Below are 26,630 nucleotides of genomic sequence, written 5' to 3' on the forward strand. Positions count from 1 at the left end.
GCTTTCTCTCACTGTTTACCTAGTGTTGGAAATGTTGACACTGAAGTATGCTTCATACATAGGCCACTTCAGCCAACAGTTTTCAAATGGTCACATTTACAGTTTCAAATCATCAGTCATAATAAGTTCAGTAGAACAATATTCCAAAGTAATATATAATACACTGTGACTGGCTGATCACTTACAAATTATCAAAATCTTCTCTCTGAAAGTTAATGATGGAGTTCTGCCAATTCAGAGACTTCTAAAATGCAAACACATTACATTTGTCTCAGTAATACGAAATAGCAGGTAATACGGAAGCTTCCATCTTGTCAGAAAATGGAACACACTTCATTAAAATGTGGCATACTGAAATGTGCACATCACAAGCACAAGAAGATGGTACGTGTTCCCATAAGAAGGAAGCCATGGCTGCACAATTGATTCTTTGTAGTGTTGCAAGGTGACTAAGAAACATTTCTTTCCATCCAGGTGGCTCGAGTGACGTGTGCCACAGATGTGTGGTGGATTTCACTGACTGTAGAACATCGTGTCTGCCTTCCAAGCATTCTTGCTCCAATCAGCTCATGGTCTTGTAACTCCACAGTGAGATTAGGACATACAAGAGAACAGTACATTCATTGCAAACATGCTTAAATGTTCATCAGTCAATTTCATTCATATGTCCTGGTACCAAGCAGAATGATCCCTCCTTCCCAGAGCTGTTTTAAAATCACCTGGGGCCCATAGCATTGGGACCAAAGGGTCCTTATTCATCAATACATTCTCATATTTTTTTCAAATGTATCATTTTGCCTCCATATAATATTTAAGGCAGCATCTAATAAAATTTTATTTCACTAGTGTAAGTACTATCAGATGCATGCACCCTGGTGTTTGAAACATTATCACAGCAACAAAATTAGCATCACTTGAGAAACTAAAATACCTGTCACAGTTGACTTTTATTAGCTCCACTCACATAGAAATAAAAGGAATCATGATTTACAAATAGTAAGTCTCTTCATCGCCAAACTGAAGTAAAATTTTTGGACCACTACCTATTTCTTATATGTATACACCAAAACTAAGCACATGATCAGCATGCCACTATTTATATTTTCACAAAATGAGAAGCACTGCTTCAGACTTCTACCCTGGTTCAAATCACCACCAAACAGAACTGGAAGTTGCCCACCACTTCAGGTGCTGATTTGCTAAAATTATTATCAATTACAGTGAAGTGCCAAAGAAACTGGTACAGGCATGTGTATTCAAATACAGAGATATGTAAACAGGCAGAATACAGCACTGCAGTCAGCAGCACCTATATAAGACACCAAGTGTCTGGCACAGTTGTTAGATTGGTTACTGCTGCTACAATGGCAGGTTATCAAGATTTGAGTGAGTTTGAACATCGTGTTATAGTCGGCGCACAGCATCTCAGAGGTAGCGATGAAGTGGGGATTTTCCTGTATGACCATTTTATGAGTGTGCCATGAATATCAGGAATCTGGTAAAACATCAAATCTCCAATATTGCTGTGGCTGGAAAAAGATCTTGCAAGAACGGGGCCTGGGGACTGATGACCTTAGATGTTAAGTCCCATAGTGCTCAGAGCCATAGCCAAGAACAGGCCAATGACGACTGAAGAGAATCATTCAACACGACAGAAGTGCAACCCTTCTGCAAATTGCTGCAGATTTCAGTGCTGAGCTATCAACAGGTGTCAGTCTGCGAACCATTCAATGAAACATCATTGATATGGGCTTTCAGAGCCAAAGGCCAACTAGTATACCCTTGATGACTGCACAACGCAAAAATTTACGCCTCGCCTGGGTCCGTCAACACAGACATTGGACTGTTGATGACTGGAAACATGTTGCCTGGTCAGATGAGTCTCACTTCAAATTGTATTGAACAGATGGACGTGTATGGGTATATAGACAACCTCATGAATCCATAGACCCTACATGTCAGCAAGGGACTGTTCCACATGTGGAGGCTCTGTAATGGTGTGGAGCATATGCAGTTGGAGTGATATGGGACCCCTGATACATCTAGATATGACTCTGACAGGTGACATGTACATACACATCTTGTCTGATCTGCATTCGCTCATGTCCAATGCGCATTCCTACTAACTTGGGCAATTCCAGCAGGACAATGCGACACCCCACACAACCAGAATTGCTTCATATTGGCACCAGGAACACTCTTCTGAGTTTAAACACTTCTGCTGGCCACCAAACTCCCCAGACATGAACATTGTTGAGTATATCTGGGATGCCTTCTTACATGCTGCTGAGAAGTGATCTCCACCCGCTCATACTCTTGCGGATTTATGGACAGCCCTGCAGGATTCATGGTGTCAATTCCCTCCAGGACTACATCAGACATTAGTCAAGTCCATGCCACATTGTGTTGTGGCACTTCTGTGCACTCGTGGGCAGCCCTACACGATATTAAGCACATGTATAAGTTTTTTTGGCTTTTCAGAGTATTACTCTCATTAAAATGTAAAATATGTTGAATTATACAGCAGTAATTTTTAAAACTCTGGATAGAATAATATGAGACTCTTCATAGCTCTGTATCACACATCAAAATGTTATGACACGCCAGTTAGGAGAGAATGATCTATGTTGTGCTCAATGGTGTAAGTTGGAAACTTAACACTGCAACATTCAGCAGGAGAGAATAAGCACACTTGCATATCTGAATGGGTTAAATGTTAAAGCATGCTGGAAAACCGTACAGAAATGGTTTGAAGTGTGGTAGATAAACATGCTGTAAGGGCACACTGTGGCTGAACTCAAAATTAATTACAGTAACATAAAATTTGACTGCAAAAACAGTGTTAAGTGAGCTACATTATAAATAATCTTGACTGAAATAAATAGCAGTCAGAGTGTTGGAAGATCCTGATTGTCAGACGATTTTTCTGAATAGCCTGCAGTGTTTGACCTGAGTGCATATCAACATAGAATTTTACGTGAGCTTCTTTTTAACTACAGGTATGTAAAGCAAATGATTTCTTACCATAATACTGTGGTGCAAGTTCATAACAATGCACAGCAGACCACAGTGAAACAGAAAATGTACAAAAATTCTAGAGCCAATTTGTAATATGAAAGATGTAGTTTAATGAAACATATTTATGTTGAATGGACTCTTCAACCATTAAAAAATACATGTTCCTGACATATTATTTCCAGATCTTCCAAAACAGTGCACAGTCATGCTCACTTAGTCCTAAACAATGTAATTATTTTCAATTCAAAACTGCTAGCTGTTAATTTTGTTCCAAAAAATAGAAGACTGCTGAACGGGATTCCTGCCAGCATGCGGCTTGTAGCATATGCTATCCCAATAATTCGCCTCTGCTCCTTTCCCTACCTTTGTTAGGAGATATGGTTTGGACTCACTCTTCTGGCACATAAATACATTGTATGGCTTATGAAGCAGTCTAGGGGTCAGAGTATGTAAATGTCGTGACAGTCACATCTCAACTGCACTAATGTCCTCAAAATCATATGTGATTGTGCAAACCTCATAGTAAATTAAATGAGCAGTCAGATCTTAATTCAATCAGAGAAAAACATGGAGCAGCTGTTGCAGTGTTTAGACCCACAGGCATGTAAATAACACAGCTGCAATGCTAATTAGAAATAATATGGCAGACGGATTTAAAAACCAGATATGAACATCACTATATCTTCCTCTCCAAAACTTTCTAAAATGAGTCTTGATAACCATGGTGGCAAACATCCCTGCCCTGAAAAAGGAGTGCAATTTGGTCCACATTAAGTATCACTAAGTCATGCTCAAAGCAAATTTCAAGAGGACTAACTGCTTATAGACAGTTTATGATGAGTTCCATTCATGAATGAGAAATAGTATGACACACCAGCGGGTATTGAACTGTCAATTGTCCAATATCAAACTGTGCAGCTTCTTGGTGTTTGTACATGTGATTGCTCATTTGGGATGGTCTTCATATAAATCTACATCTACATCTACATCTACATCCACACTCTGCAAGCCACCTGACGGTGTGTGGCGGAGGGTACCTTGAGTACCTTTATCGGTTCTCCCATCTATTCCAGTCTCGTATTGTTCGTGGAAAGAAGGATTGTTGGTATGCCCCTGTGTGGGCTCTTATCTCTCTGATTTTATCCTCATGGTCTCTTCGCGAGATATACGTAGGAGGGAGCAATATACTGCTTGACTCCTCAGTGGAGGTATGTTCTCGAAACTTCAACAAAAGCCCGTACCGAGCTACTGAGCGTCTCTCCTGCAGAGACTCCCACTGGAGTTTATCTATCATCTCCGTAATGCTTTCGCGATTACTAAATGATCCCATAACGAAGCACGCTGCTCTCCATTGGATCTTCTCTATCTCTTCTATAAACCCTATCTGGTATGGATCCCAAACTGCAGAGGAGTATTCAAGCAGTGGGCGAACAAGTGTACTGTAACCTACTTCCTTTGCTTTTGGATTGCATTTCCTTAGGATTCTTCCGAATCTCAGTCTAGCGTCTGCTTTACTGACGATCAACTTCATATGATCATTCCATTTTAAATCACTACTAATGAGTACTCCCAGATAATTTATGGAATTAACTGCTTCCAGCTGCTGACCTGTTATATTGTAGCTAAATGATAAGGGATCTTTCTTTCTATGTATTTGCAGCACATTACACTTGTCTACATTGAGGTTCAATTGCTATTCCCTGCACCATGCGTCAATTCGCTGCAGATCCTCCTGCATTTCAGTACAATTTTCCATTGTTACAACCTCTCGATATACCACAGCATCATCCACAAAAAGCCTCAGTGAACTTCCGATGTCATCCACAAGGTCATTTATGTATATTATGAACAGCAACGGTCCTACGACACTCCCCTGCGGCACACCTGAAATCACTCTTACTTCGGAAGACTTCTCTCGATTGAGAATGACATGCTGCATTCTGTTATCTAGGAACTCTTCAATCCAATCACACAATTGGTCTGATAGTCCATATGCTCTTTCTTTGTTCATTAAATGACTGTGGGGAACTGTATCGAACGCGTTGTGGAAGTCAAGAAACACGGCATCTACCTGGGAACTCGTGTCTATGGCCCTGTGAGTCTCGTGGACGAATAGTGCGAGCTGGGTTTCACATGACTGTCTTTTTCGAAACCCATGCTGATTCCTACAGAGTAGATTTGTAGTCTCCAGAAAAGTCACTATACTCGAACATAATATGTGTTCCAAAATTCTACAACTGATTGACATTAGAGATACAGGTCTATAGTTCTGCACATTTGTTTGATGTCCCTTCATGAAAACGGGGATGACCTGTGCCCTTTTCCAATCCTTTGGAACGCTGCGCTCTTCTAGAGACCTGTGGTACACCGCTGCAAGAAGGGGGGCAAGTTCCTTCGCGTACTCTGTGTAAAATCGAACTGGTATCCCATCAGGTCCAGCGGCCTTTCCTCTTTTGAGTGATTTTAATTGTTTCTCTATCCCTCTGTCGTCTATTTTGATATCTACCATTTTGTCATCTGTGCGACAATCTAGAGAAGGAACTACAGTGCAGTCTTCCTATGTGAAACAGCTTTGGAAAAAGACATCTTTAAGAGAAATGTAGTCACATTTGAATTCAGGTGCATATTTTGTAACTGTTCAAAACAAAGGGGTCGACACTTCAAGAGCTTTCTCTAACTCTGAAATAATTTCTATTGGTTATCAACTGCCCAAAACAATTCAAATTATGATGACAAGGTACTATGATTTACCCATTTGAATGAGACATGCAAAACAGGATTACCACCAAAGGTTGTACAAATCAATCTATTCTAGAGATTAAGATGACGCTTCACTTACATAATTGTAAAACAATGTGCCAACATAATAAAAACTGAAATCAATATAATCTCTGTGCAACCGGCTTTATGTTACCAGCCTCACAGCAACCACAAAATGTACAATGAACACACACACTTCTCACAACCAGTGGCTTTAATAGGTTTATAACTGGTGATACATTATAAATTTATGTTTAAATAAATGAACAATTATTTTTCATATTTAAATTTATTGAAGCTCTCTCTCCCTTTTCATGCTAGTTTGCATCCCTCAATAAAAAGTCAATACTGCAACACCAACAACAGTGACTGCAGGCAATAACAGAGTACAGACAACAACAATAATTTAAACTGTGAAACTAAAGTGTTAGTGTGTGAATATGAATAGTACTTCTTTATGCCTGTGAAATACTATACATGCTACTCCTCAATACTGTAAAATGTAAACAGGTTTGTGCACATGGGTATGAGTTGCACATACATAGCCAGTAGTGTAATTTTCTGTGCAATATAATTGCCTTCCACACAAATAAATTGTTGGATAAGTGTTTAGGAGTTACATGCAAATGGTTTTTGTTCAGTGGCCATCATCACATCTTTTCAGTCAAACAAAATGCAAATAGTCACTAAAATTTGTTTATGTTCCTTTCTTCTTCACATACCCCTAGGGAACTTAACATTTTCAAATTTTTATCCCCCAACAATACATAAGCTTAATCAGTTATGTGTTAAGAACAAATTAATCCACAGCAATATATTAATCACTTTTAAATTACGAAAAGAAAAATTAGTCAACTCATAACATAATTAAATCAATATGTACAAGGGCTGTTCAAAAAGTAAAGTGACTTTTCAAGTTGTGCAGGCAACTTACATTCAATTATCGAATCTTTTTTTTTGTTATGTTGGTACACATGTCCCAAACATATGTTCACAGTTTCAAGTGTACAGCATACTTCATTCGTTTTTGACAGATAAAAAGGTTAGATGTTTTTTAGTGTGCTCAGTGATTTTCGATTATTACAAAAAAATGAAGCAAAGAATTTGCATAAATTTTGTGTGAAAAATGGAATCAAGTCCTCTATTAAATGTTGACAGCGGCATATGGTGAGTCTGCTCTAAGTAAAACAAAAAAGTCTACAAGTGGTACAAGCTCTTCCCAGATGGCCAAGAAGATGCCAATGATGAACCTCGCACTGGACACTCCAGCACATTAACAACAGATGATAACATCGAAGCTGTGAAGAAAAATGTTTTGGAAAATCATCAAATTACCATAAGAGAAGTTGCTGAAGATGTTGGCATATCGGTCAGCTGGTGTCATGCATTTTTTTCGGATTTTTGGGCATGTGACATGTGTCAGCAAAGTTTATTCCCAAACTTCTCAATTTTGATCAGAAGAACCGTCGCATGAGGATCACTCAGGAGCTTTCTAATGTCGTCAATGACAATCCTGATTTGCTCAAAAAGATCATAGCTGGTGATGAAACATGGGTTTGTGGTTATGACATTGAAACCAAAGCCCAAACGTCCCAATGGAAGCATCCCGGAGAGCCAAGACCAAAAAAAAACCACGCCAAGTTCGATCAAATGTCAAAGTTTTGCTAACTGTTTTTTTTTTTTCAATTACCGTGGTGTAGTGCATTATGAATCTTTGCCTCAAGGTCACTTGGTCAAATTATGCACCATTTTCGAGAAGCAATACGCAAAAAATGTCCGGAATTGTGGAAAAACAATTCATGGCTTTTGCATCACAACAATGTACCTGCTCATTCATCGTTGCTTGTGAGAGATTTTTTGGCCAAAAACAACACGCAGTCATGCCTCAGCCATCATATTCACCGGATTTGGCCCCTTGCATCTTTTTCCTGTTCCCAAAACTGAAGAAACCTATGAAAGGATGAAGATTTTCAACAATTGAGGAAATAAAAACTGCATCACTGGAAGTACTCAAGCCTGTACCAAAAAATGCTTATGAGAAGTGCTTCGAGGATTGGAAGAAGAGTTGGCACAAGTGTATTGTATCTGGGGAGGGGGGCGGGGGGATTACTTTGAAGGGAACAACATGAATATTGATGAATAAATAAACATTTTTTCATAAAAACATTAAAAGTCACCTTACTTTTTGAACACACCTCATATGATGCTTATATGAACTTTGGTGTACCCCATAGGAAGGGCTTTTCCCTGGGGATATACATACCCCAGTTGTATACCACTGCTTTAGTTCAACTAATGAATGCACTACAGCATAATTTCACTCAGAAGAATGAATACATGGTTCCATCAACTAAAACACTAAAGAATGGTTTCAGTTGAAACAACTAACACATGGTCCAACTGACAGGAAAATTAGAATGGTATCACTTGAAATGGAAGAATGAGTAATTCAGACAGTATGCAAAACTGCAGCAAAATGTGCTAACTGTTTTCACTCAGTTGCTTGCACACACTGGTTTCAACCAAAAGAAATGTATGAATAACAGTCCAACTGCTACGTAAAACTACAACCAGCTGAACTGATTGTTTTCATTCAGTTGCTTCACAGAACTGGTTTCACTCAAAAGAATGGCACAGCTGACACATAAAACTACAGCTGAATAAGTCAGCTGTTTTCAATAACTGACAGAATTCTGTTGTTCCCATCACTATTGCGATACAGCATTAGCAGGCCTCTTCCATGTTGGACAGAAGGATTAACACTGCTCTAAAAATCTGATATACACGGTCTTTAAAAAAGTGCAAATGAAGTGACTTAGCTCTTTTAGCTTTACTTGATCTGCTTTCCTAATCAGATGATTAATTCTTTTATGCACAGGGATATGAGATAAATTTCAACCATTACCACACAAGTCATTTAGTTGTTGAAAAATTTTATAAATAACTAGTGAAATGTTATACAGTTACATTAGACTAAGAACATTAATAGACATTATGCCGCTCTTCAAGTCATGTGGAAGTAATGTATGCAATATTTGTTTTTGCAGGAATGCAGAACCTGCCACATCTGACACTTCCACTAGTGTGGTAGTCTTGGAAGCAGTTTTTTCCTAAACAGAGAGGTACCTAGCACACACAACACATCCATTCAGTTTGTATCTGCTTTTCCTTTGTGCTCAAATTTTCACATCTTCATCATGACGTTACTTGAGGCTGGTGTGCTGGACATTGTTGTCATACTTTTAGGCATACAAGTTTTCTTTTTGCTAATCTACACAGGATTGCTCATACACCTGCTGTTCCTTGTTGCAACCATTGCACTGTTCATAAGACATCTAGACACTTCCCTCACAGAGTCCACTGTGTGTGGAATATGGGAGGACACACAGTTTTGAAAGTCATTAGTTTATTGAAATGTACGGTGGCAGAATTTTATGAATAGGTAATTTGTTGACTCTTTAAGGGATGTGGTAAATGCTTACATCTGAATGGTGATTATGTAGACAAGTTATACAAATGTTTACTGTTAAATTTTTTTTAATGAATTTGGTTTAACTACTCCAGTATTTAATTTATAGCTATAACTTCTGGGAAGCTGTTATATTTCAAATTACAAGCATTGTAGCCAAATTTCATGTGGTCACTATAACAGCCATTAGTAAAACGCATCCTATTTCATTGAATATGTCCTGGTAAGTCTTTCAGGGTAGGTGGTACGACATATGTACTACCATTCCTCCTTGCTTAAATGTATGATAGTACAAAAGTTGTACCACTTAACTGGGAAGTTCTGACTCATCCAGCATGAAGTTACATTTGTCGAACCATCCATTATATGTAATGTGGTAGTTCCCACTATGACCCAGAAGGGTCAGAAGTAGCAATGTTTCAATTAGTCTGTTAGTGGCAACTGCTATTCTCTGTGGTGAGCACAGTGAAATCTGGCAACCTTGCTGGTCAAGGGAAGGTTTGGCAAGCACAAAGGCAAGCAATAGAAACTCTCATCACGTGCAGACGGGCATTATCTTGCTGAAATGTAAGCCCAGGATGGCTTGCCATGAAGGGCAACAAAACGGGGTGTACAATCTTGTCGACGACCTACTGTTCTCTAAGGGTGCTGTGAATGACAACCAAATGGGCCCTGCTATATGATGAAACGGCACCTCTGACCACTACTCCTTGGTGTCTGGCCGAATGACACACAACAGTCCGGTTGGTATCCTACTGCTGTCTGGTGTGTTTCTAGACTTGTATTTGGCCTGGAATCCTGCTGAATGGAGTAGAATTGTCTTTAGTGATGAACCCCCCACTTCGAATCAAACCCTGATGACCAGCGAAGAAGTGTCTGGAGATGTCCCGAGCAGTGGTGGGATACCAACCTGACTGTTGCCTGCCATAAGGCTCAACAACCAGGAGTAACGGTCCAGAGTGACATTTTCATTTCCTGCTAGGACCCCTTTGATTTTCATCCACAGCACCCTTACAGCACAGTGGTACATCAACGATATTCTACACCCTGTTTCATTGCCCTTCATAGCAAACCATCCTGGGCTTACATTTCAGGAAGATAATGCCTGTCTGCATGTGGCGAGAGTTTCTACTGCTTGTCTTTGTTCTTGCCAAACCCTACCTTGGCCAGCAAGGTCACCATATCCATCCCAATTGAGAATGTTTGGAACATTATGGGCAGGGTCCTGCAACCAGCCTGGGATTCTGATGATCTGTCTCGCCAGTTGTACAGAATTTGGCACAGTAAATCTCAGGAGGACATCTAACAACTCTATCCACCAATTCCAAGCCGATATAATTGCTTGTACATGGGCCAGATGTGGACCAGTGCATTATTGACTTGTTCCACTTGTGAAGCTCTTTCTCTTGAACACATCGTCCAATTTTTCTGAAACTGTAATCATTTGTTTATCTGTAAAAGTACATCACATCTATAAATTTCTGCCCCATTTGGATTATTCCTTTGTGGCGTCTTTTTTTCTTCATTTGCTCACAAATATGGTTGCTGGTAAACAGAGCCTGAATGTTATGTAATATCAAATTATGAAATATGTACATAAATATGCAACCAGAAGTGCTGTAATACATAAATAATTATGTAATGAAACAATCATATGTAAAATCCACAATTTTTTTTCACAAAATATAAGTTCACAGGAAAGCTACTCAAATATTTATGTTAAATCTTAATCAGTTCACTTCTGCTACAAAGTAATGAAGTACAAGTGTCTCCAATTCAAGTCACACTGGAACGGGATGCACAGTTAATTATAATATACCTTTCCAAATGTTTTGTTGCTATGCACAGTGTTCTGCCTGACAATATGTTTTGCAAGAAGTAAGTGGTGAATATTTTTAGAAACAGATTGTGCTAGGAATAATATTCTCAGTGGATTCTACAATTTCATCATTAAATAAGTGAAATAAAATAACAAGACTTGAATATCCTGAGTTCTTATTCAGCACCGACTGCAGTTTACTGGAAACTACACCACCCACTTCACCTAGTACAACGCTGACCTTCCAAACTGCATCTTCCATTATTCCCACAGTCTCTTGTGGAGGCATACTTGAAGTCTCCAGTTTCTTGATACTGTCAGGAAGGCAGCTGAAGTGATTTGCAATGTACAAAACTGAAATGAGCACTTTAGAACTGTTGAATGCTGACAAGAATTTACTCACAGACACTGCAAGATCAGAAGGAAAGTTCTACATCACTGACTTCACAGCTTCAGAGTACTTACTGTAGAAAATCACAGCTTCAGTCCATGTTGCCCACCTTGCTATCACTGGCTCCAGAGGCAGAGGTATATCATGTAGCTGCTGATTGTAGTGTTGCACACGATAAAGACATTCTGGGGAAATCTTCTTTGCTGCTGTTATCAGTGCACTTACTTCTGGGAAATGGTGTCTCTCTCTACCACTCATTGCAATGCATGAACCGCACATGTAACATGCACTGAGTTTGGATAAAATACGTTAAGCAACATGTCTGGAGCTGCATCTGTGTACATCAGTAGTACCCTCTCTCCTTTTACACCATCTGGCCAAAATGACTTAAGTCCGTCATTGATGAATCTATCAGTTGTTAAACTATTTGTTGCCTCCAATGGTTTACAATAAATTAAATATGATTTAGATGCAGCCTCAGAGTCAAACTTACACATAGTTAGATTAGCAATGAAATGGCCTACAGCATCCGTCATCTCATCAGCAGAAATCCATATAAGTGATTTGCCAATGTCAGCCCTGATTTTTTTTTTAAATATGCCCATACAGCAAGAATCTGTGTAATCTTTCCTGAGAGTGGACTTGTTGGGAATGTTGCGACTTCAGTATTTCTGTAAGAAATGCTTAAATTCAGGTATTTGAAGTTTGTTCCAGGGCATGTTTCCCACAAGCAATACAAAACATGGTTTTTTGTAAAATTCACTGTTAAATGATGTAGGCTGTCCCTGCAACTGTGTAAGAAGAGACTATTTCTTTGAAGAAATCTGTTGTTTATTCCTAATATGCAGACTGATTCAAAAATCTTGGTCAGTTTGAGATTTCATCCTACATCCCATATGTTTATCACAAGTTTGGCAGAAGACTATTTCACCATCAGTGATTAAAGCACTGTCAATAGAAACCAACTTTTTCAGCTCTGATTACAACAAAGATGCAATCGGTGCCATGGTTAACTAAAATGCAACTGACTGTTACACATTGGAAAGTGTTTGGGAACAAGAAAGGAGAGCGTTTAACCAACTCATTGTTGTCCAGATCAAACTTGTGAAATTTAGCTTTGAGTGTAATTGAATCGATGACAGTATGAGAAACACAATAATAAAACTTAAAATTGTTGTTCCTTTCTTGCTATGTACTGAAAATGTAGAATTATTTTGCAGTAGTATTAAAATATGTAAAATTATGTAGTATAATGTGAAATATGTGTTTTATCCCAGAACATTTAATTTAAAATTTTGAAATAATGGCCCTTTTGGTGTAATTTGTTGACATTTTAGTTTTTCTTGTAACTACATATAAAGGAACAGAATATATAGTTACATGAAATCTGAACCCTACTGGTAAACATCACTATTTTACATCATATAATCACATTATATCTCTATTAGACAATAATTTACTATAAAACTAAATTAACCCCTTCACTATTGTCCAGTGTTTTGCCACTGTTGAACAGTGTATGTAAATATAACGATGCTTTCTGGGAATGGACTGAGAATATCTCCTGGTAAATTGTTCTACTTGTTTACGCCGTTGTTGTTCCATGATTTCACACTTATTTTGTACTTACAGTTTTTTCTTCCCTTACATATTCCATTAGTAGAGAATTTATCTCCATTGTTGTTCCATGATTTCACACCTATTTTGTACTGACAGTTTTTCCTTCCCTTACATACTCCCATTAGTGACCAGTCATGTGTCCTCCCAGGCATCCTCATCCAAGTTTCCTTGGCAAATTCCCACAAGTGATGCTCTTATCTTTCTCTGTGCAAGACTTTCCTGTTTAAATTTCTTAATTTCTGTAACACTAGTTGTTCTCCTGTAATCTCTCATTATATACCTGTCTGCCCTCTGTTACACACTTATCTGCTTTGGCAGATAAACAGATTTACAGCATAAAGTTATGGAATTCTTACCATCATCTCTTATTTCTCTTCTGAATATTTTGATGACTTTTAGCTCTTTGTACTTGAAAGGCTGCATGTTCATTGAAGCTGGTCAGTATTACAATCTGTGCAACTGAGCACATTGGGAGAAATAGAGGTCAAATCCATGTCTGACCATTCAGATTTATGTTTTCCTACACTGCTTCAAGTGAATTCTGGTATGGTTACTATGTAAAGGACACAGTTGATTTCCTTCCCCGATACAACTTGTGTTCCATCTCAAATGACCTTCTTGTGAATGGGACATTTAAACACTAATCTTATTTCCATCTTTCAAACTTATTCAAAACTACATTCCAGTCCAAATGCAGAGGGCATTTCTGATTCCACCAAATGAGAAGACATTTCCATAGTAGTCCTGAAGACCTTGGAATCTATGTATCAGTAGCCTGACAGATCATATCTGTAAAGTGACCCATTTATTCATGCTTGGTGTATCCAGCTGACTTTGCTGCATACCCATTTTGCTGGGTTTCTTTCACGTACTGCTCCATTGATCTAATGTATCTTAACAGGGAAATAGTCAATGAGTTGCACTCCAGTGATTCTCCCCCATCAAGCAATGTTACTGAGGACACAAGAGCATATCAAGATGTCAGTGGCAGAGACCCAACAGCTGGTCTGAAGTGTGCACTCTGCTTCAGCTTCAAAAGACACAGATACTCTGACAAAAAGAGGCTCTTGATAGCATAGCTCAAGGACCAGGTTGTAGTGAAGCCCCACAGTACATGATAAGGATTAAAATTCCCTCGGAGGAGGAACAGGCAATGGATCTGTGTGATAACACAGAGCCTCATTGCTGAGTGCCAAAAAGGGGCAGGTAAAGTGAGCACACCACCACTTTCTTTGGAACATGCATGGCTGCAATGAATCTCTGTACCTTAGTAGACACAAAGGTAAGGAATAGTATTAATCATTTATAAAGAAAGCCACATCATATTTACTCTCTCATCACTGAAAGTGTGCTTTCCATGGAAAGTGTAGCCTTTTGGCAAAGGGATGTCAAAGTGTACAAGTTTCTGGAAGATACAAGAACACATATCTTCTCTGTGCCAGGAGTCTCATTTCCTACATGCATCCTGATCCCATTGATGTTCTACTGTAATATGGAGGCCATTTGATCAGTGAAATTTTTCTATGTCTCCCTTCTCCCTCTACTTGGAGTATTTGCAACAGATATGGTGGAACAAAGTTATCCTTTGGTGCCCTCAGACACACTTCCAATTTTACAGCCTCAGCAGATGAGTCTTCTTTAGACATAAAGTGTTCAACTGGCTGATGGTGTTGGAGCTATTCTTTTGAGTACTGATATTTCGAGTTTTTTTTTCTGCTGCTGTCAGTGGTCTCTCATGTGTAACACTTCTTCCTTCCTTTGGCAATTTGGTTACTGCTGCATTGGCATATTCCATTTTTTATGTTGTGGGCTTTTGAGCAAAATCACTTTCAAGCACAGGTATTTATGCTGGCATTATTTGCATCTCTCTGAGTGGATATGTCAACTATGTTGGGTTTTTGTCATTGATCCAACAGATGTCCCAAATGTAGGTGCTTGTTCTGTTTCATAAACTTTTGTAATTCCAAGCAATATGGTCACCAAGTAGATCACACAAGAAGATAGTAATCAGTACACATTCCTGGTTTGTGAGTGGCCCATTCACATCTCTAAAGCCACCTAGCCATTGCACGAGAGTACAATGTGACTGAAATATTAACATCTTCAGTGACAGATGGAATTTGGTACATATCACCACACTTTAAGATGAAGGAAGCATGTCCTAACATATTCTTTTAATACAGGTGAATCACAAGTTAGTATGGGACATATTTGAAAAGTAAGTACTGTTTGGTCCAAAAAATATATATAAAAAAGCTTTTATATGTAGTTTTTGTTTCCTTAAAATCTACTTCACTTTTCCACATAATCGCCATGCATATCAAAGCACTAGCTTCTTCAACCTCTTTGCATTGAAGTTCTCCACCTTGGAATTGACAATAGAGGTCCTGAGTTCACCATCTTTAAATGATTCCTTCAAGTGCAAGAGGAGATAACAGTTATTGCAGGATCAGTGGATGACAATTTCTGCAGTGAGTGGACTTGGACTGTCATGGAGGGAGCAGCTATCCCAGGTGACTGCCTTCTGTACCATTGATTTTGGATGTCACACCCCAGCTAGGGGAGCATTTTGCAGAACATGTTAGCTGTAATTGCTGACCCACCTTCCATTAGACCAACCAAAACAAGCCCCACTTTTATCTCAAAAATGGTAGCCACCATTTTATGAATCAAGATGATTGCTTGATTTATTGTTTCGTTCTTACAAAGCGGAATGGTGCCACTGCATTGACTGTTGTTTTCATTCTGCATTGATCAAGGATTTCCACATCTCAGCATTCATCTGTGTGAAAATAAATCTTCTCCATCTTGCCAATACTGCTCCACAAAATCTTTGCTTGAGATTCTTTGCTGTATCTTTGGTTGATAAGTATTTCTGATATTCACCTTGCACACAATGTACAATATGAATAAATTCATCAGGCAGAATAAAATCATCAATTGTTCCTTTACTTTGCAGCTTTTGATACCAATGTTACACAGTTTCAATATTACAGATACTAACTGAACCACTCTGCTCTTTGTCATACATACTTTTAGATCTACTATTGAAGTCTCAACAACATTGTCTAACCTTCCCTTCACTCATAACACTGTTCGCCCAAAACTTTGCACACCATCTGATAACTTTGAGTAGCTATAGATTCTTTTGCATACAGAAATTTAATTACAACATGCACCTTGGGAATGGTGGGAGCAACAATTTTTTAAGCCCTTGTTGTTTACTTTCACCAGCTGTCAGTCAACTACTAACTCAAACCAATGACTTCTCTGACTTTATATTATAATCAACAGATGGCACTGCACTTGTGCAACTTAGCTTATATTTAAATGTTGACAGCTCAAAACAAACGACCCTTACTTTTTGAATACACCTCGTGTAAAGGTAGATGTTTACTTCAGCTTCCAATTCAGTATTCTCATCATATTTCACAACTCTAACACTTCCCTCACACATTTTTTGTAGAAACTAAGTATATTGTGTTCCTAGAAAACAAGAGAATATTCATGCAGCTGCTTGCATTTCAGAAGTCATTCTACTTTCTGCTGGGTAGAAATTTCAATTAAAGCACCATTACATAGTCTTTATATGGTTTTCTGGATGTAAAACGTGGATTGTTTCTCAGATTTATCCTCCTCTCCTCTCTCTTCACTATTGTGATAGAGAGGTGTTCTTTTACTGTTTATATTCTTTAGTGTGCAAAGGAGGGTTACCCACTTGAGCCTTTTTTCATGATTACCCAATACAGTAAATCAATGCAGTTGGAAATTAATGAAAAAACAGAACCAATTAGTGTCCACGTGAAGCTAGAGATTATGAAGTGACTACAGCACAGCATTAGATACTTGAGGATGCTTACTACAACTGATGTAGCAGGTGTCCCAGAGGTCTACCACTAACAACTGTTTTCCTGGCACAGTCATCCACCTCCTTAAGCTGATGGCACACCTTGAGGTTGAGAATTTTTTGTATAAAGGTATGTACCATCCTCATGATCTGGTTGCTTCAGCCAATATTCTTGTTCCATGCACATGTAAAGCTCCAGTGGCACACTGCATAGTGGCACCTGAAGCACATCATTTAGCTGGGGAAGAGGAAAGGTCTTGTGAGTGTAGAATGGGGCTTCAGTAATGTCACTAATCCCACTAATGTATTCTCCTCAAGAAGTTAACATATTATGTTACTAAAGATCTTGCTCGTAACTGTTTTTAATGCTATCTATCTAAAAGGTTGCAGTGTGTTCCATTAAGAAACTCAGGGAGTGTACATAATGACACAGGTGCATCCGTTCTTGTAACATATAAGACCTTCCATCATACATCCTACAAGCAGAAATAGTTCTCTTTACTGCCGATACAACTTTTATAATTGGGCATAATGGAATAACTTCAACACTTGAAAATGTAAATCATGTTTTCTTCAAATTAACAAAAGGCCTATCACTTAATTTAGACGAAACATAATATAAGCTATTTGTTATTGTACAAAGCCTAACCACACCATAAGAAATAATGTGCGAGGGTAATCTGCTAAATGAAACAGAATATTCTAAATTCTTGGGTGTTAATATTGATAAGAACCTGAACTGGCAGTCACATGTTATAGATCATCTAAAACATCTTAGCTCCGCAATTTTTCATTAAGGATAAAATCAGATTTTGGAGACAAGAATGTAAAAAAAAAGATGACTTACTTTTCCTACTTTCATTCACTTGTGGCATCACGTCCTAGGATAACTTATCATTGTGGAGTAGTGTTTGTAGCACAAAAGTGTATAATAACGATAATGTGTTGGTGCCTGCTCTAGAAACTATCACAGACTTCTCTTTAAACAGTTGGGCATACTGACAACAGCTCCACAATGTATTTACTCCCTTATGAAGTTTTCTGAGAGCAATCAATCACAGTTTGAAAACAACAGTAACCTCATAAATATAATAATAGATGGAGAAATGATTTACACTATCCATCAACCAACCTTTGGGTGTCACAGAAAAAAAAATGTGCTTCAAAGTACTATACATTTGGTTTAAAAAAAAAAATTACGTTTGTCTTCAGGGTTTCAAAGTAATTGTGAAATTCTTACATCTCTCTCTCTCTCTCTCTCTCTCTCTCTCTCTCTCTCTCTCTCTGTGTGTGTGTGTGTTTAATCCACTCTTCACCTCTTGCTTGCTTGTCCACAAAAATCTCTCTTTAATCTCATTTCACCTGGGGGATTTAAATAAAGATGCATGGACACTGTAATTTGGATACACTGTGTAAATAAGTTTGGTCTCTATGCCTTTCCCCCCACTCTCTAGGCACTGTTCCACCAGTTGCACTGCAGCCATCAGTTTCAACTGCACCACGCTGTGGAGTAGTTTTACCTAAACAAATTGCATAACTGTTTCAGAACTTGTTGATGAAGTGTCTAATATATCCATTATGAACAAAACAATTAAACAATGCAGACTGAAGAAAATAGGAAACGTACTCTTCTTCCCTGAACTTGGGACTGATGACAGTTTTATTACAACAGCAGCATTAAATTTTCTGTAACACAACCATCATAAACAAGGAAGCATGGAAATTAGGTTTCATGTCCCAGATGTAACTCAAGACAGAGCACAGTGTCAGAATGCACAATGATGGTGAATAAAATTGCACTTGTTCATTGCAAAATCATTAACCTTAATCAGTTAATGGAAACAATTAAAATCCTATGTCTGTATGCTACAAGAAATGTGAATCCCACTTCTACTGTACACATGGTATGCTACACACTGAGGGGAGACTAGCATTCAACACCCATTAACAACATAGTCATTAGGGACTGCCCACAAGCTCAGACGGGGGAAGGAAATTGGGTATGCCCTTTCAAAGAAACCATCCCAGTATGTGACTTAGGCAATTTATGGAAATCATTGAAAAACTAAAGCTGGATAGCTAAACTGGGATCTGAAACATTGTCCACTCAAATGAGAGTCTGGTTGCTTACTACTGGGGTACCTGGTGTCTTGTGAACAACTGATGTTCCTCTAGACCTTCAAAAGGAACCTGGCGTAACAGTCGGCTAGTGTTACTTATGATCATTTCAAACAGTCCTTCACTGTTACTGAAGCAAACTGAGAGGCTTCTTTTGCTGGGTTCAATTGTAAACTGACTTCTCATTCTCCTCCTCCCCCCTTCAGATTTATTATTGCACATAAAAAATTCTGTGATTAATGCTGCACAGTCTTTAGAAGTAATCTTACTCACTCTCTTAGTCAAACAGCTCAGTAACAATCAGAGTTCAATAAGACTGTCTGTCAATGACAAAAATAATACAACTATCTATGAATGATTTAGGAGACAATCTGAGCAGCCCTCTTATACCGTTTGCACGTGATGCTGTCATTTACCACCTAGTAGGTATCAGAAGATCAAAACCAATTTCAAACTGATTTAGACGCTTCTGGAGTTTACTAATATATCAACTTTTTCTATATCTGATCTGGGAGGATAAGCATTCCCTAAGGAAATTGTGGCTGGCAGAACTTTGATTATGGCAGGCAATACGTCTCTGATCCCAAGTGGTGGTTTATCTAACCCATGTGAGCACCACACATACTCCGCTGCCCTAGTAGCCCCTTCCTGCGTGTAATGCATGACTAAACTATTAAAAGAAACCCTACAATTCTCCACTCGATAGTGAAGGTCGAGAAATTCACTTCCAGTACTGTCACAGAGTCAACTGAGCCTATGGTTTAGACTTTCCATTCTGTTCCAAACCAGACACAAGGGTCGACCCTGGGTAAGATGCTACAAATAATGAACTTAGTCTGCACCCCAAATGCAAAGCTAATTGCCTTCACCAAATCAGCCATCTACCGAAGGAAGCCAAGGATGGCCTCAGAACCCTAGCAGCAAGTGTCACTCGTGCCAATATGTGCCACTATTTGCAGCCAGTTGCAACCAGTGCGTTCAATAGCCACTGGCAGAGCCTGCCCCACGTCAGGGGTGACAACCCCAGGCAAACATACCAAGCACACACTGGCATTGTTTCCAGCCCTGTATGCTACTTCCCTATTTCCCTGAGGGGCTCCATCACCCGCCTAATGTTAGAGCTCCCCATGACTAGCATACCTGCCCTCTGTACTTGTCCAGACTGGGCAGGAAAATATGCCACTGGCCCAACAGGACAGGCATCCCATGCTGGCTCACAAGGGAAACTCCCCATCACACCCGTTATAAGTTGGCACAGTGGACAGGCCTTGAAAAACTGAACACAGATCAATTGAGAAAACAGGAAGAAGTTGTGTGGAACTATGAAAAAAATAAGCAAAATATACAAACCAAGTAGTCCATGCGTAAGATAGGCAACATCAAGGAAAACGTGAGTGCATAAGCGCCGTCGGTCCTGTGGTAAGCGTGAGCAGCTGCGGAACGAGAGGTCCTTGGTTCAGGTCTTCCCACGAGTATTTAATTTTTTTATTTTCAGACAATTTTAGTGTGGGAGTAGATGTGATTACCATTCCTCCAGGTTGTACACCTCTTGTGCACCCGTTAGATGTGTTTGGTTTTCGGCAAGTGAAATACTTTGTAAAAATATTCAATGATTTTGCGAAGCTGCACAGGTACACAGACCAGTATTGTTTACGTGATCGTGTGTCAATTATCAAAGTTCAGGCACTCACACATAATCAACTTCGCTCTCCAAAATTCCAAGACATGTTCAGATTTGATTGGACATATGCAGGATTTGACAGTCTACACAAGTAAAAATTTGAAAACGTTAAAAACATATGTTTTGACAGAGCACAGGGAAAACTGTGCGACTGTGAAACTGTTGCATTCATTTGTTGCAGTTTATGTGACAAACTCTTATGTTTTCATCACTTTTTTGGGAGTGATTATCACATCCACAAGAAAACCTAAATTGGGCAAGGTAGAAGAATCTTTTTACCCATTCGCCAAGTGTACAGGTTAGGTGGGTTGACATCATATTCCTGTCATGTGACGCACATGCGGTCACTAGTGTCGTATAGAATATATCAGACGTGTTTTCCCGTGGAGGAATCGGTTGACCTATGACCCTGCGATCAAATGTTTTCGGTTCCCATTGGAGAGGCACGTCCTTTTGTCTACTAATCGCACGGTTTTGCGGTGCGGTCGCAAAACACAGACAGTAAACTTATTACAGTGAACAGAGACGTCAATGAACTAACGGACAGATCATAACTTTGCGAAAATAAAGAAAGTAAATTTTTCACTAGAGGGAAGACTTGAACCAAGGACCTCTCGTTCCACAGATTCTCTTGCTAAGCACGGGACCACGGCGCTCCTGCGCTCACATCCTCCTTGATGTTGCATATCTTGCGCATGAACTACTGAGTGTGTATATTTTGCTTATTTTTTTCATAGTTCCACACAACTTCTTCCTGTTTCCTCGATTGATCTGTGTTCAGGTTTTCAAGGCCTATCCACTGTGCCAACTTATAACTAAATCTGAGGGGGGTGCGATGAGGAGGTTCCCTTGTCAGAAGTATTATCTGCACTGGGTAACACCTTGCACCTCTTTCTAATGCGTAAGGAGCCAGCAGTGTGACACATTCCCTCTTTTGCCCAGTACATACGAACACACCACCGTCTGCCACTCACTCTTGCCAGTGAGGAAGAACCAGTCAGATGTTACCAATCTGAATCCGTAGTGACAACCAAGTCACCATGGGATTCTGACACTGCCAAAAATGTCACAAGTCTCATTACTCACACCCTGATGTCACTGCAGCTTTGAGCAGCAGACAGAAGCATGTTGACCATGACAAATGTGGCTTCCAGGTGTTTACAGACGACGGTCAATTCTTCTTGTGTCTGCTCACAAGCACAGTCCTAGCTATATTGTACTCTGTGCATTTATTTTTTTTTTTTAAGTAAGCCATTTCAAGCAAAGTATTCATGTAGATGTAAATGTTTCTAGTGTCAAATGTGTAGCTACTGATGGATGCACAGAAATTGACAGCCCAGTTGCAGATCAAAACTCATGTAGGAATCACACTGCATTCTGTATGAGTGTTGAGGAACTAGCTGAAAAGTTGTAGTGTAAATATTTTTCTTGGAAGTGAATACCAACTGCTGCTGCAATCCTAAAAGCATAAATAAGATTGGTAGACCGCCACCTGCTGAAATTAATATATTGAGTGACTGTATGTTATGGTTATACAGTTTATACTTTTGTGAAAGTTTGTAGTGACATCATGCAAATAAGTATCTCCCAGTGAAATTGGGGTTATCTTCAACATTCATAAGCTCTGTTACTCAGGAACACTATGGATATATAGTGGGTAAAAAGGAACACAAGGAGGTAGTCATACAATTCCAGTAACATTCTTCCTTTATTTGGATGCAAGCAACTGACATAAATACAAAATCACAACAACAAAATTAATTGAGAAGATTATAAAAGGCAGCTTTAACTTTAAACCAGAAATGAGTTAGATAATTCAAAATGTTGCAGTACATCAGATCACTCTGAGTAAGTTGATAATCATGATATGTCCTATACATATGCCTCATTAGTTTGTGAAACATTCACAATGATCATTTATACACAGATGTCCCTATTTAAGTAGGTTTCCAAATCAGAAGTAAGATCAGAATGTTCCCTTAACAGATGTGATGCGACTTAGTTCAGCTGCTGCTCATTTGCATCTTGTTCTCCCTTCTGAAAGTTGACTGGTGTCGTGGCCTTGGAAGCTGGCAGGAGTTGGTGGACCTGGTGTGCTTTGTTCTGTTCAATTACTACTAACACTCCTCACTGGGTGCTATTCACAGAATAGAATTTTTAAAATAAAAATAAAATAATTGACCTTAACTTTACTCTGATTATTTCACCATTGAAATATAAACAGCTGAAATTATAGTCATTAACATGCAATGTACACAAATGCCAATGAGGTATACTTTTGTCAAAATTTTACTTCACTACAGTAAATAGACAAATATCCTGTGTGTACAATAACGAAGTCATATTTAGTTAGATGTACAAAAATAATGCAATGAGCTAACCTTGTGTTTTGTTACTGATGGTAGCTATCACTCCAGTATCACACATGCAACTTTGTTTTCAGAACTATCGCAGTACTAGACTGCTATATTCAGATGTAAGGCTACAATGCCTATGCAGCAACATTGCCATTTTCTTCTTGTGTGCACATTTCTCTAAGTTTTCATTAGCCTATTAAATTGCTTCAGACCGCTGTCAGAAATATTACTTTTTTTTTATGCACTAGGTTTCAGCAAGACACAAATTGCTCAGTCTTCAACAGATGCCAACTTCTTAGAAAAAAAAACACCCATGAGGAAACAAGATGGATCAAAAGCAGTTTTAAATTCCATTCTTCGTGGGTGGCAATAAATGTGCACAATCATTGTCTCTTATATGTACTTTTTCAATACATCTGTAGCCATGGTACAAATGTAAATCAGCACTCGTTTCAGAATATTTCAAAATGTTTTGCAACATTGATAGAAAAGGGGGGAAAAAGTATTTCTAGAGAAAAACAGGTTTTAAAACTGGGTATTTTACTTAAATATTTTTTGCATTCATAGCATTTGGTTAATATATTTTACGCAAGTTCTAATACGAAAGTAGTTGGTGTGTGAACAGATACTACAGAGAAGTATATGAGCCTTCTATGAATCAAGTGAGCAATGCTTTGGCTACAGTCCCAGGCAGGCTTCCTCTTGTGATCTCATGAGTGGTATCATTGCAACCCAATGTCAAGGGTGCTTTTAATCTTGAAAAAATGGAGGGGGAGGGGGGGACAGATTTAATGCTTCAAGCTGGAAGTATATGATTACAATTTATACTGGTTCTCACAGCATGATCTGGTAGAAGTTACTGCTGGGAAAATGCTGCTAAGACATTTATTGGAGACATCTAAAAACTATCAGCGCTTCCTGCTCCTTGGAGTGTTTTGTTTATTACAGCACAAGGTGTGTAACTCAAGTTTTGTTGCCCATTGCTCACTGGTATATGACTGTAAGAGTTTGTCATTATTATTACATTTACTGTTTGACAGGGGTTTCATTATTTCAGTGGCCTTTCTGATCTTCTGTGGCCTTTTTACCGCAAATGAGATGATCAGGCAAGTTGTTGAGATGCACTTCTCTTCGAGATTATATGAATGTATATGCACAAAGACACCCTATGCTAACAGTCCCCCCACTTCTCTGTAATATACTAAATAATACAAACAAAAACTCAGAAAATGCTACAAGAACAAGAGCAAATTTTTATAGCTTGAGAAAATGAGAAACTGATGTTTTTTATATAAATTAAAGAAAACTATTTTAAAAAATGCACTCAAGTATGTTCTCCTGCAAACAACGTGATAGTTGTGCTACTGTCTGTACTTACGAACAGTACCAGTTACAACTACCACTGCACCTTCATGCCCTTAGACATACACGCTAACAACTTAACACTACATGCTCACTACAATCATCCTTGAGATTAATTATAAAATGAGATCTCAAAAATGTTTGTCAACCGTATACTATGTAAACATATGACTAAAGCTCAAAGTTACAACAATAAAATTGAGCCACATGGAATGAGTTTTTAAAGCTGAGCTACAATTTTTAACATTTTGTTTCTGTGCCCCTCTACTGATCAGAAGTTCCACAGTATGGGGAGTCAACATAGTTTGGATGCTGTAGAGTACTTTTAAGGTATTGGAAATCTAAAATTTGTTTTTGAAGCTACAGTTTCTTCTATTATATTTTTGATATTCAAATTTTGTGAAGATACAGCAGAAAAAGAAAGGAAAAAAGTTCAGCAGCGAAAGATACAATGAACAAATACACAGTTCCAAACTGAATTGTTCCCGTGAATTTTCCTCTAACAAGTTTTGACTGCTGATATATACTCCAAATCCTCTTCCTTAGCACTGGTATCTTTGTAAGTAGTGTAGTGCATCCTCTTCATGGGCAGACCTGTCGTAGAACACCTGTCAAATGCATTAGTTGCGTCCTGCCTTTGAGATGATCCATCTTGTGAATCATTTTTGCAGCAACTTTATCTGCTTCCACAAAGCCATAATGAAACCTATTTGTCAGAACAAAAGGACATCATCAAACTGGACGGTGTATCACAGAACATGATGAAGACATCCTCACTGAGGGCTTCATCAGCTACTGCTACATAGTAGTCAGATGTGTTGTGACAAATCTTGTTTGGAACCAAAGATTAAAGCATGGCAAGTACAGGGTGATTTACAGGAAACAGAAGTTTTAGACTGGCTGGTACACTGCTCTAAGTTGTGGGAGAGGGATGGAGCATGTGTCACTCACTTCGGGACTATCCACTATTCAGAAAAAAGAGCATTGTGTGTTTGCATATGATCTATTTGTCCTAAATGTTGACTATGTCTTTGCAACACAAAGGAATTATTTTTAATTGTACATCTTCAAGTCACAAAATGATCCTACAATCGGTTCCAGCTTTTAAAATAACATAAAACATTCTTTGGAAGCTTCCTGGTCCCAATTTGGCAACAGCTGAAAATATCACCACTGTGGGAGATGCAACATCAGGAGTCTGAGGCAACATGCACACTGACATGCACTCTGTCTACAAATGAGCCATGATTCTGTGATAGAAGTGTCACACATGGATTTCAAATTACATTTACATCAAATGATGCCATTCCACCCGACCAAAGATAGGGAATGCCCTCAATGAGAATACTTTGCTGTTTGTATGCAAGTGATCTTTAAATGACCCAAATGAAATGGTGTTTATGAGCAGTGAGTGGCATTTTCACTTAAACTGGCCAGTTAATAACTGGAACTAACATTTGTAGAACCTTTAAGAGCCTTACATAGTTCATAACAATGAAACTGTGACCGTGAACTCCAAATGTTATCTGCACATTCTGAACATGTTCTCTCTGCCAGAATTGCAGAGTGAATGAATAAACACAAGAGTGTTTATTTTTAATAGGGTGGTGCAACATTATACACTGCAGAAGCATTCATGGCAGTTGTAAGGGACAGTTTCCCAGGACACTTCATTTGTCATTTCAGCGACAGGCTGTGGTAATCAACACACCAAACTTCCCATCGTGACATTTTATTTTGAGGCTACCTGCGAGTGTGTGTATGTCAACAAACACCAAAGCTCAATGGAATTGGAAGCTGGCCTTAAAGGAGAGGTAGTTTTGATTGCGCAGTGTCTGTTGGGCCATGTTACGAGTAACTTCTGACAGAGTTGAACACAACATGGTATTCGTGAGACTGGCTGCTACTTGGACAACATGACCATGTAAATCACACAGCATGTGTTAACATTTGATTTCATATAAATTAAAAGTTTTTCCTTAAGCATCAACACACTATCATTCATTTGAAAGACATCCATTTTCTAAAGGTCACCCCTTAATTAATTTGATTTTAGACTGTCCACAGACTAACATTCCTAAACCCAAAAGTAAAATACGATATTAACTTCCTTAAAAAAGGCCAAGAAAAATGTTTTCCTGGTAGCAAACTTGCTGTAATACTAATTACATTCTACAATGCTTATTTT

The 26,630-nt window shown here is 38.7% G+C and overlaps 1 protein-coding gene across 3 annotated transcripts in view; it reads right to left on the reverse strand.

Annotated features, from left to right (window-relative positions):
• Positions 1 to 26,630, reverse strand: part of LOC126470448 (zinc finger protein 84-like) — a 306,629-nt gene that overhangs the window by 231,457 nt on the left and 48,542 nt on the right. Inside the window, exon 5 of one of the 3 annotated variants that reach the window (XM_050098287.1) lies at positions 22,413 to 22,860. The exons of 1 other annotated variant lie outside the window; for it this stretch is intronic. In XM_050098287.1, coding sequence (XP_049954244.1) covers positions 22,831 to 22,860 — 30 coding nt within the window. In that variant the 3' untranslated portion in view covers positions 22,413 to 22,830. Of the gene's footprint in view, positions 1 to 22,412; positions 25,149 to 26,630 lie in introns of those variants that run through there. One more of the 3 variants, XM_050098289.1, reaches the window with a different exon arrangement.

Source organism: Schistocerca serialis, chromosome 3, assembly GCF_023864345.2.
Source record: "Schistocerca serialis cubense isolate TAMUIC-IGC-003099 chromosome 3, iqSchSeri2.2, whole genome shotgun sequence".
NCBI lineage: Eukaryota > Metazoa > Arthropoda > Insecta > Orthoptera > Acrididae > Schistocerca > Schistocerca serialis.